We start from the raw sequence: 12,580 nt of genomic DNA on the forward strand, positions 1-12,580 counted from the left end.
TGGTGCCACTTTATTTTATTTCTGTTAGAATAAGTGGGTTCCTATATAATTTAGTTGTAACAAATCCTTAAAACACCAAGCATAAGTTGTTGTTTGTTACATAAACTAAATAGACAACTTGACACACACCAGAGTTCCATAATAGTAATAATTATTTTTGTATTATTACTTGGCAGATTTCAAGGTGTCTTCTTGCTATATACAAGTGTATAAATGTGGTAATTAATACAAAGTAAAAGGATTTCAACTTATGTAATCAGTTGAGTGGCATGTGATAGATAGATACTAATAGAGGGCATACACAAGTAAAATTCTTACAGTCTATGGATATATTCTGATGGTGGCCTTTCTCAGGGCCTCCTTTACATCTCTGTTCCTCAAACTATAAATGAGAGGGTTAAGCATAGGGATCACCACTGTATAGAACACAGACACTATCTTGTTTTGTTCAGTAGAGTAGCTGGACTTGGGCATCACATAAATGAAGGTGATAGTTCCATAGTAGAGGGTGACTGCAGTGAGGTGGGAGGTACAGGTGGAGAAGGCCTTGTGGCGGCCCTCAGTGGAGCGCATCTTCAGGATGGTAATGAGGATGTAGGTGTAGGAGACAGCTATGACAAACACTGTCAGCACAATGATGGATCCAGCAGAGATAGAGGGGATAATTCCAATAATGGAAATATCTGAGCAAGAAAGCTTCAACACAGCAGGGAAGTCACAGAAAAAGTGATCTATCTGATTTGGTCCACAGAAGGACAAACTCAACAGACAACCAGTAAATGTCCATGAATTCACACAGCCACCTACATAGGAAACCCCAACTAAGAGGAAGCAGATCCTGGGAGACATATGTGTGGAGTAGAGCAAGGGTAAGCAGATAGCCACATATCGGTCATATGCCATGGCAGCCAGGAGAAAGCACTCAGCTGTTCCAAATGTGACTGCGATGCTGAACTGGGTTTCACAGGCAGCCACAGAGAGTACTGTTCCATATCCAAGGAATCCTGTAAGCATTATAGGTGTTATTGATGTGGAAAACCCAATGTCCACAAAAGCCAGGTGGCTAAGGAACAGATACATGGGAGTATGAAGCTGGGGACAGCTTCTTATTAAAGTGATGATGCTGATATTGCCTACTAAGGTAACAGCATATATTCCTAGAAATATCATAAAGAGGATGACACGCAATGTGGAATTCTCTGTTAACCCCAAAAGAATGAATTCTGTCACGGTGGTGTGGTTTGGAGCATCCATCTCGAGAGTGAAAAATCTCTGTTAAGGGAAATGAGAAATTCATTTCTTTAGGTTTTTTGATACTTCCTATAGTTTTCTTTTATTATTTCACAGATCCAATAATAATCCCTTCCTTTGACCAAATTGTAATACCTGTGGTTTGAGGAACTGGGAATTTTGTTCCTTCCTCTGTAAAAAAGGGAATAGTTAAGTCTCATCCTACTATTTCAGCTATCTTCTTCTCCTTATGTAATATTCATACAAGATCTCCTCAAGCCTTAGCTTCAAGGACACTTCCCTCAAGGTTGAGGTCTGTAATTTCAATGATCTCTTGAAAGTCTCCTTATACACCAATAAAGTAGAAAGCCTATAAACACTTCAAACTTTGTAATCCCATACTCTTCTTCAACCCCCAACCAATATTTTTATATGTGTTTGTTTTTATGTATATGATTGTTTTGCTTGCATGTATGTCTGTACACTAGATGCATGCCTTATGCCCATGGACACCAGCAGATGGCATTGGATTTCCTGGAAGTAGACTTATGGACAGTTGTGAGCCACCATATGGGTGCTGAGAATTGAATTCAGATCCACTGTAAGAACAACTAGTGCTCCTAACTTCTCCAAACCCCCACCCCAGTCAGCTCATTCTTCCACAATCTCATGTCTGCAACTTGGCAGAATTTCTGGCCATCTTCCTCATATTGCACTGAATCTAGTAAAATCCCATTCCTTTTTTTCTATACTTTATTTCCAGTTTTCCTTTTATCTCCTTATTCCATTCTCTCTGTACCTACTTGCCTTAAGTTCCTGATCATTTTTATTCTGTATTCTCTCTGCTTATTTACCTTAACATTAGTTTCCTGTTGTAGTTTATAATAATGATACAATGAGTTATTTCTGATAAAAAGCAGATAATGCAAAAATCTAATTCTTTTTATTTGTTTCAGGTCTCATGATAGCTTCATTGGCACAACACTTTATATCCTTTCTGACCTCTCCCTGAATTTAACTATTTCTTACCTTCTTTCCATGCTGTTCTCAGACTAACCCAGAAGAATATCCCAGGTGCTTAATCTCAGTTTTCAAGATTATTTCCTTTACAAAGTCTCCTCTGACTCATAAGGATGAACCTGATCTGCTTTATTTATTGACATCTGCTTCTACAGATATCCAAGGTTCCACTGAGTAATTGGGCCATGGTTTATTACTTGCTTGCCTTTCATTCTCTTCAATTAAAACATGTTCCCCTCAAAAACTTTTACCTTTCTCTTAAAAAAATACAGTGTTTGGACAGAAAATGTGCTGAAGTTTTTTGGGTGAGTATATGCATGATTAACATGATAACTAGGTTCTGGCAAACCAGGCATGAATATAATTTATGTTCCCTGCCCAGAAAACCAGCATTCAAAGAGAAAGGAATATGTTACAGAACAATGCAAATCATATCATATTTGCCTAATTTTTAAATAAGTTACATAACAATGATGTAGAAAACAGTTGACAATTCATTTGAAATGTAGCTCCTATCACACATTCCAATAAACAGATATTTATTACATGTGTTTCTATGTACTTTTAATATGTTAATGTGCATTTTAGAAAATCATATGGAGAGTAAAAGTAAAAATGAGGGTTTTTCAGACAAGGTCTTGCTATGCTTAGACTAGCCCTGTCTCATCTCAAACTTGTGATAATTCTGCTTCAATACAAGGTTACAGACATGTGCTACTCTACCTGGTTTATATATCTTTAGATAATCTCATTCTTAGTTTTTTCTGAAGGCAACAACTTGAAAACAGTGTATTCTGTGCTTTGCTGTAAGTTCACCACTAAGATTTAAATGGTGAAAAGAATCTAAGGAAAATTGTTCCTTATTGGTCATGGATATAGTTGTGTTGTTGGCTGCATTTTTATTAAAGGTGTTAATAGTCTTCATCTCCATAAACAAGTTATAATGTTCATATAACCTTAATAGTCTGCTTACAGTATTATCAGTTGAAGTACTTAAACATTTGCCAGATATAATGCTATCAATATTAAATGTATTCTAAAGGCATTGATTCTTTTGGTTTCTTTTTCAGCTCCTCAAAGTAAACATATAAGCCATCTGTTGGTGCAACTGATCACCTGACTTGATGAATTGGGGTGGGGGGTTCAGTGAATCAATAGCCGAGAACCTAGAGATCGTTCAAGAATTTCCTGTTTCTTCTTCATGGATCTTCCTGTTTAAATTACTACTGTAACAGATAGATTATTGCCTTTGATGTTAGCTCTATCATTGTGTTTTTTCTTTTAAACTTACAAATTGTTCACCATATGTTTAATAGTACAACTCTTCAACTTTCTATATAAAATCATCGGGATGTTTGAAACTGTCACACCTCCATTGTTTCCCTTTTCTAATAGAAAGCACTCACAGTTCATTTTTCTGTCCTACCTACAGCATGGTTTACAGCCCCCTTGAAATCTTCTCCAGACTGAACATACTCAGCGCTGAAGAACAGACCCAATCACGCAGCCTTCATACTCTTGGTCCTCTGACTCAAGCAGAATTCAAAGTGGCAACCATGATCTCATTCTGACTCACACTACCCATTCTGCACTGACTGCCAAGTTCCAACTGGAGGCACGGAAGATAACACAGGGGTCATCTATATTAAATTGCATGTGACACTTAAACTCTTTAGTGCTCACCGTAATTTTTAACTTGAACAATGGGAGAACTGATCCATAGTGTAGTTTTGTTATGAAATTAAAGGAAGTGATATCTGTGAAATGCTAGGGGTCTTTAGTCACAGATAATGGTTAAGCATCCCTATTTAATAAAATGAAATAAAGTTTGGGTAGCTTTACAATTATTTAGTGTTTCTATGACTATAGTTTTGTTTTCAAAATGTGGTAGCTTTATCAGAAATGGAAAAAAAGACAAGAGTTGCAATACTTATGTGTCCTTGGTTCTAAATTTTGCTATTCAAATGTTTCCATATATAGACTATTTATGCTTCTATTTTCCTCTCCAGTGTACACTTAATATCTAGAATTCTCAACTGGCTTTCATGCTTATCAGCCTAGATCCAGGATGCTGACCACTCAAATATCCTCACCCTCAAAGGATCAGTCTCGGTGGTGGGAAATGGGGGAGATAGGATAATCAACCTTACCTAGTAGGAATCAGGTTATTGCTTCTGATTTCCTCTTCTCATCTCAGTTCCTGAAGTCCAGCAACAACAACAACAACAGATGATCCATGTAGTACCCACATGCCTTAGGAATGCTGGTCTATGTATGCCAGGAAACCACTGCATAGTGCCTCTTGGTGAGGACATGGTTTCCACAAAGGTCAAAAGCTCAACAGTACTTTCCTACTTTTCAATTAATTCAATTTAAAAATCTATGCCACTAAATTCCACCAGTCTATTATTTACCATTTAGAGTCAATACAGACACTCAAACCCAAAGAGGACTTTATGAAGTGGGTATGTTTTATTTACATAGAGAAAGTCTGGATCTGGACACTCTGCAGTGTGAACCATTAATGCACTCACTGGTTAAGGAGCACAGCCACACACATGCAGAAAATATCAGGTTGGGTGTATTTGTGTTCCATTAAGAGAGGGAAGAGAAGGCTGCAATCAAACAAGGAAAACCTTCAGGGATTATTGCTGCTTGCCTCTTAAGAAAAGGGTCCATGGGTTTCTTGCTCATGGCTTCTGGAGCCAGGTGATTCATTAAGTCCTGGCTTACCCTCCCCAAGTGACACCCACTGGTCATAGAAGCCAATGGAGTTCTTATGTACTTGTTTACTGAAAGTGAAAGAGACAGCACTTATGTTCCCAGAAGAATATTTCATATTGAGAGTAATAGTTTGTCTGGTTAGTTTTAGAAAATGTGGTGATATTATTTTCCTATTAAAACAAACTTTGAATCAAATTTAAAAGGAGTCTTGAGATAGAAGACTAGAATAGTAGCAAATGAAGTTGGCACTTGGATTCATTGCCCATTTTACCAAAGAAATAGGAAAATGATTCTAGAGTTTTATAGATATAGAACTGACTTTTAATAGGTGTTTGGACCTCTTCCTCAGTATTGCTCAATAGAATAGCTTAAGAATCTCCCCTGAGACACTTTAGTATATACAATTCTTTGAGTCATGAGTCAATAAATCCAGTTGCAATCAGAAAAGGTAGTAGCTGCAATTTGATCCCTCACTTAAGATTTTTGCCCCTACCTGGAGTCTTTCCTGAATCCTTAAGAATTTAAGGGACTTTTTACCATTTCTGTGGGAGAAACTCCTTTTATGAGGCCATAGTAATCCTGATATCCAAACAACACAAAGATACAACAAAGAAAGAGAACTAGAGTCCAATATCCCTCATGAAAATTGATGCAGAAATACTCAAAAAATTACTGGTGATCTGAATCAAAGAACACATTGAAAACAATCATCCACCATAACCAAGTAGCCTTCATCCCAGAGGTGCAGAATTGGTTCAGCATATAGAAACCTGTCAATGTAATCTACAATATAAACAAACTAAAAGAAAAAACACATGGTCACCTCATTAGATGCTTAAAATCCAACATCCCTTCATGATAAACATCTTGAAGAGATCAGGAATACAAAGGACATGTCTAAACATAATGAAAGCAATATTCAGCAAGCCATCAGCCAAGAATAAATTCAATGGAGAGAAACTCATAAGCAATTCCACTAAAATCAGGAACAAGACCAGGCTGTCCACTCTCTCAATAACTATTTAATATAGCTAGAGCAATAAGACAACATAAGGAGATCAAGGAGGATACAAAGTGGAAAGGAAGAAGTCAAACTATTGCATTTGCAGATGATATGATAGTATACATAAGTGACCCCAAAAGCTCTACCCAATAACTTCTATAGCTGATAAACATCTCAGTAATGTGTCAGGATACAAGATTAACTAAAAAAAATCAGTAGCCTTCCTATATACAAATGATGAATGGGACAAAAAGAAATTAAAGAAATATCACCCTTTACAATAGCCACAAATATAAAAATATGTTGGGGTAACTCTAACCAAAAAAATGAAAGACCCATGTAACAAGAACTTTAAGTCCCTAAAGAAAGAAATTGAAAAAAAAAAACAAAAAAATAAAAAAATGAAAAAAAAGAAATTGAAGAAGATATCAGAAAATGGAGAGACCTCACATGCTCTTGGATAAGTAGGAACAACATAATAAAAATGGAAATCCTACCAAAAGCAAGATACAGATTCAATGCAATTACCATCAAATCCCAACACAATTCTTCACAGACCTTGAAAGAAAAATACTCAACTTCACATGGAAAAATATAAAAACCAGAATAGCTTAAACTATCCTGTACAATAAAGGAACTTCCAGAGGCATCATCCCTGACTTCGACCTCTACTACAGAGCTATAGTAATAAAAACAGATTGGTATTGGCATAAAAACAGACAAGTGGATCAATGGAATAGAATCAGAGACTCTGACATTAATCCACACACATTGAACACCTGATGTTTTACAAAGAAGCCAAGAAAAACATCTGTAACAAATGGTTCTAGCATAACTGGATGTCATAGAAGATTGCAAATAGATCCATATCTATTGCCATGCACCAAACCAGAATCCAAGTGGATCAAGGACCTCAATGTCAATCCAGCATCATTGAACCTGACAGAAGAGAAAGTGGGAAGTAGACTTAAACACATTGACAAAGGAAACCACTTCCTAAATATAACATCCATATCACAGACATTGAAAGCAACAATCAATAAATGGGACCTCCTGAAACTGAAAAGGTTCTGTACGGCAAAGAACACTATCAATAAGACAAATGACAACCTACAGAATGGGAAAAGATCTTCACCAAACTTACATATGACATAGTGCTGATCCCAAAAATATATAAAGAACTCAAGAAAATAGACATCAAAATTAAAAACAACTCAATTGAAAAATGGGGCACAGAGGTAAACAAATCATTCTCACCAGAAGAATGTCAAACAGTCAAAAGATATTTAAGGAAGTGCTCAACATCCTTAATCATCAGGGAAATGCAAATCAAAATAACTCTGAGATACCATCTTACACCAGACAGAATGATTAAGATCAAAAATAATGAGGGCAGCATATGTTAGAGAAGATGTGGAATCAGAACATTACCCCACTTCTGGTCAGAGTGCAAACTTGTACAGCCACTTTGGAAATCAGTATGGTGGTTTCTAAGAAAAGTGGATGTCAATCCACTTCAAGACCCAGAAATACCACTGTTGAGCATATACCCAAAGATGACCAATCATACAAGGACACTTGCTCAACAGTGTTCTTAACAGCATTATTCACAATAGCCAGAACCTAGATGTGTCCCGCGCGATAGTCTTGCTGGCAAGAACCACACAGGACATTCGGATCCTTCTGCAGTAAAGCTTTAATGCATCTTGAGAGGAGAGCATAAGCTTACCAGAGCGGAGACCCCGAGCCAAGAATCCTGTCCCCTAATAAAGGCTGGCAACCGCCGCCTCGGACGTGTCACCCCATGATTGGCTGCAGCTCATCGGGCCATATGACGCCATGGAATAGGCAGAGATCAAGGAATGGAAAATTACCCAGTGCCTGCGCAATAATCTTGTTTACATTCGGTGCCTGCCGGATGCAGGCGCCATCTTGTAATGGAGAATGCAGGGACGGCTCCCTACATCTCCCCCTTTTTTATTAATTAATGATAAGGCTTCATATTTTTACAAGCAAATAGGTCACCCAAATGTTGAGGGATAGAGGCAGAGGTTGTACCTTCCCAATCAAACATTAAGACTGTGTACAAGAGTCGCCATCAGGCTGTTAGCTTGACCCGAAGCGCTCTCGACCTGTCCTCTGCCGTTTTTCTGGGAAAGGGAGACTAGGGCAGGCAACCCTTATGCAGGACAACATGCCTCCCAGAGAAGCCTGCATACTGGGCAACTCTCTGTGTGATGCCTTGCTCGACATCCCTCATGGGCTGCTCAAGCCAGACACTCTACCCTGTGCAATGAGCCTAGGCTCCGGGTGTGCAAGAGCTGTCTGGCCGGTGGCCTATTGCTTAAGCATAGTTAGCCAAATATCAGTGGAAGCCCCTTGTTCCAAAGCTACAAGCTCTTGGGCGATAACCACCTTGTCTCTCTTAGTTTGAGCCCTGAGCCTACAGACCAGCCAGAGAAGCAACACCAATCCGCAGCAAACGGCTGCACCAAACAATCCCATCCCCACCCATTCCTTAAAATAGGAGACAGCTGAAGCGATCTATGATGACAATCTCTCTGTCAAGGACAGGAGTTAATCTGGATAATAGCAGCTCTCAACTCCCGGGGAGAGGGTAGAGTTCCGACTTTTGAGGGTCCGAAGGGGCTCTTCGTGTGAGTCTTTCCGGGATCCACAGGGGATTCTCTTCATCCTGTGGAAAAACACATATAGCTCCCCTGGATCTTATGAGAATAGGATCCGGGCCTCTCCAAAGACCAGTTAAGATATCTTTTACCATTTCCTTTGGCCTTTTAGGTTCTGAGGTGTGACGCTTGGCCGCAGTATGGCCCTGAGCGTCAATGTTTAGAAAATTAAGGGTAAAGAGTGCCATGGATATTGCAACTCTTGGCACCGAGGGTAAGGATGCTCCCATTCCCTCCTTTTGTTTGGTTTTCCCCTGTCAAAGACTGGGAAAGCCATCTGCAGTTTCCTCCGCTCCTCTAATGGTAAAAAGGAGTCGGTACCAAATAATGAGGGTGATGATGGAAGTACACCCGCTGGATTAACAGGCTATGGCCTCATATTTGCTTTCACTTTTGGCAGCCGATATCTATCAGGGTGGTATCTGTCTTGCTCTAGCTCTGTTTCCTCGCTAGAGTCTAAAATTTCAGAGTCTGAGTTGCTCAGCTCCAAGGCCTCTAGTTTCACGGTAGGGTAGAGGCTAAGTTTTGAGTCTTTATTTCTCTTAAATTTACCGGGGTGTGACCGGTTATTCCCTATTTTCTCTCCCCCTTTTTTTGTATCCTGGGGAGGGCCTTTTTCCTTAGACATGTCCTTCCTTTTTTGAGCTCCTAATCTCTCATCTCATTCGGTTTCTGATATATTATCCTGTACCTCTTTAAGCGTTTTTTGACTCTCTGCTACCATGGGACGGCAAGCCTCAATCTCTAGACAGTTTTTAATTAGGTCTCTCTGTTTTGAAGAGCCCATTATGCTGGAGGCTACCTGGGGTAAGCTTGGTCTCGAACTGGAACACCAGCCACAGTGGGCACAATATAAGACCAATGTAATAAAGACTAGAATTAAGGCTTTTACTGATCCATCCCATAGTGGTGACAAATTAAAAGCAAAGTCAAAAAAGAAGGTGTCAGAATAAAGCATACCTCTCCGAACTTACCACCCTGCAGTTCTGAATCCGCCCCATCCGAGGGGTCTCCGCGATGCCGGCGATGTTAACAAGTTCCCGGGTTTCGGCACCAGATGTCCCGCGCAATTATCTTGCCGGCAAGAACCACACAGGACATTCGGATCCTTCTGCAGTAAAGCTTTAATGCATCTTGAGAGGAGAGCATAAGCTTACCAGAGCGGAGACCCCGAGCCAAGAATCCTGTCCCCTAATAAAGGCTGGCAACCGCCGCCTCGGACGTGTCACCCCATGATTGGCTGCAGCTCATCGGGCCATATGACGCCATGGAATAGGCAGAGATCAAGGAATGGAAAATTACCCAGTGCCTGCGCAATAATCTTGTTTACATTCGGTGCCTGCCGGATGCAGGCGCCATCTTATAATGGAGAATGCAGGGACGGCTCCCTACATAGATGCCCCTCAACTGAAAAATTCATGAGGAAAATGTAGTACATTTACAATATGAAGTACTACTCAGATGTAAAAAATGATGACCTCATGTAATTTGCAGGCAAATGTGTAGAGCTAGGAGAAAACATCCTGAGTGAGGCAACCGAGAGTCAGAAAGACAAGCATGGTAAGTATACACTCATAAGTGGATATTAGATATAAAACAAAGGCTAACCAGACTACAATCCACAGTTCCAAAGAAGCTAAGTAACAAGAGGAACCAAAGAAGGACACATGGATCACTCTGGGAAGGGAAATTAGATGAGATCTAATGAGCAAACTGGAGATGGGGGTGATAAGGGAGAGAGAAGGGGGATGAGAACATGAGGGGACAGGATAGTCAGAGGGGGAAGAGATACTATGAAAAAGCAATGAAAGAGACATCTTCATAGAGAGGATCACCATAGGGTTATGGAGAAACCAGGTTCTAGGGTAATTCCCAAGAATCTACAGGATGACCCTAGCTAAGACTCTTAGCAATAGTGGAGAGGATGCCCAAACTGGCCTACCACTGTTATCAGATTGGTGAATACCTCAACTATCATCATCAACCAGTAATTGGTAGAACCAGATGCAGAGATACACAACCAAGAACCAGACTGAGCTTTGGGAATCCAGTCAAAGAGAGGCAGCAGGAAATATATGAGTGAGGGAGGCCAAGATCATGGTGGAGAAATCTACAGAGACAGCTAAACCAAGCATGTGGAAACTCATGAACTCTAGACCTACAATTGTGGAGACTCCAAGGGACCTAACTAGGCCCTCCTTATGTGGGAGACAGTTGTAAAGCTTGGGCTATCTGAGGGTCCCCTGGCAATAGGATCATAACACAACCTAGTATAGGACTAGCATGTTGGAGACCACTCCCTATGGTGGGATGCCATGCTCAGTCTTAATGCATGGGAGAGGGGCTTGGCCCTGCCCCAACCTATTGTGTCAGACTTCGTTGACTGCTCATGGGAGCCCTTACCTGTGAGGAGAAATGGACTGGAGGTGGGCTGGGGGAAAGTGATGGGGTGGGAGGGGTGAGGTGGGAGGGAGAACTGTAAATGAAAAAGGAAATTTAAAAGAACAAATAAATTGCTGACCCCTACCAAGGTGAGTGTACCCTCTGCTCTTGCCCAACTCCTGCCAAAAGTCCCATTCCCCTGGATCTATCTGGGCCTGCATCTGCTTTGAGGGGACCTGCCCAGCTAAGGAGAAGCTCCCTGAGTCTGGAAAGACTTCACTCTTTCGTCCCCCTCTGCTGGCCTGATGCCTAACGAGGTGAGTGTACCCGCTGCTCCTACCAAAATCCATTCACCCAGGATCTCTCTGGGCCTGTGCCTGCGTAGAATGGACCACCCCACCAAGGGAGGAGCTCCCTGAGGCTGGAAACACCTCACTCTTCCTTCCCTCTCCCTAGGCCTGACACCTACCTAGTGAGGAGACTACCAGGAGAGGCAAGACCATCCAGAGCTGTGGACATTGAAATCTTGGCCCACACACACCACTGGGTCACAAGAGGAGATAGAGAGACCCCACCTGCAAGCACTGGAAGAAGAGATGAGAAGAACAGAATAAGAACACACTCAACATCAGAAAGACCAATATGACAACACCAGAATGTAGGGACTTCACACCAGCAAGATCTGAAAAGCCCAACACAGAGGATGAAGAAGAGATGGACCTCAAAAATCATCTTAGTTTTCCACTTACTGGTGGAAATTGAATAACAAACAAATGCATCATTCCTGGGCTGAGGAAGAAATTAAAGACTTCCTACTATTTAATGAGAATGTAGACATAACATATCCAAACTTATGGGACACTCTGAAAGCAGTGCTAAGAGGAAAGTTCATAGCACTAAGTGCCCACATGAAGAAACTGGAGAAAAGTCACAATAGAGATTTGACAGAACAACTGAAAGCTTTAGAACAAAAAGAAGCAAACTCACCACAGAGGAGTAGAAGCCAGGAAACAATCAAACTGAGGGCTAAAATCAATAAAGTAGAAACTAGGAAAACATTACAAAGAATCAATGAAACAAAGAGTTGGTTCTTTGAGAAGATCAACAAGATAGACAAACCTCTAGCCAAACTAACCAAAAGGCAGAGAGAGAGCATGCTAATTAACAAAATCAGAAACAAAAAAGGGGATTTAACAATGGACACTGAGGAAATCCAGAGAATCATCAGGTCACACTTTGAAAACCTGTACTTGAAAAAATTCAAAAATCTAAAGTAAATCGACCGTATTCTGGATAGCTATCACTTACCAAAATTAAACCAAGAAGAGATAAGCAGTTTAAATCGACCTATAACACCTAATGAAATAGAAGCAGTCATCAAAAGCTTCCCAACCAAAAAAAGACCAGGGCCAGATAGCTTCACTGCAGAATTCTACCAGAAATTCAAACAAGAGCTAACACCACTACTCCTCAAATTGTTCCACACAACAGAAGCAGAAGGGTCATTGCCAAACTCCTTTTACGAGGCTACAAT

At 40.5% G+C, this 12,580-nt stretch overlaps 1 protein-coding gene across 1 annotated transcript; it reads right to left on the reverse strand.

The window, feature by feature from the left end:
• Positions 1–321: 321 nt before the first annotated feature.
• Positions 322–5,869, reverse strand: LOC100757005 (olfactory receptor 477). Its single transcript, XM_027405017.1, has 2 exons — positions 5,861–5,869; positions 322–1,254 (listed from the first exon to the last, which is right to left on the reverse strand). Exons 1-2 carry the CDS (start codon positions 5,867–5,869, stop codon positions 322–324), a joined length of 942 nt encoding a protein of 313 aa, XP_027260818.1.
• Positions 5,870–12,580: the final 6,711 nt, after the last annotated feature.

Source organism: Cricetulus griseus, chromosome 3, assembly GCF_003668045.3.
Source record: "Cricetulus griseus strain 17A/GY chromosome 3, alternate assembly CriGri-PICRH-1.0, whole genome shotgun sequence".
NCBI lineage: Eukaryota > Metazoa > Chordata > Mammalia > Rodentia > Cricetidae > Cricetulus > Cricetulus griseus.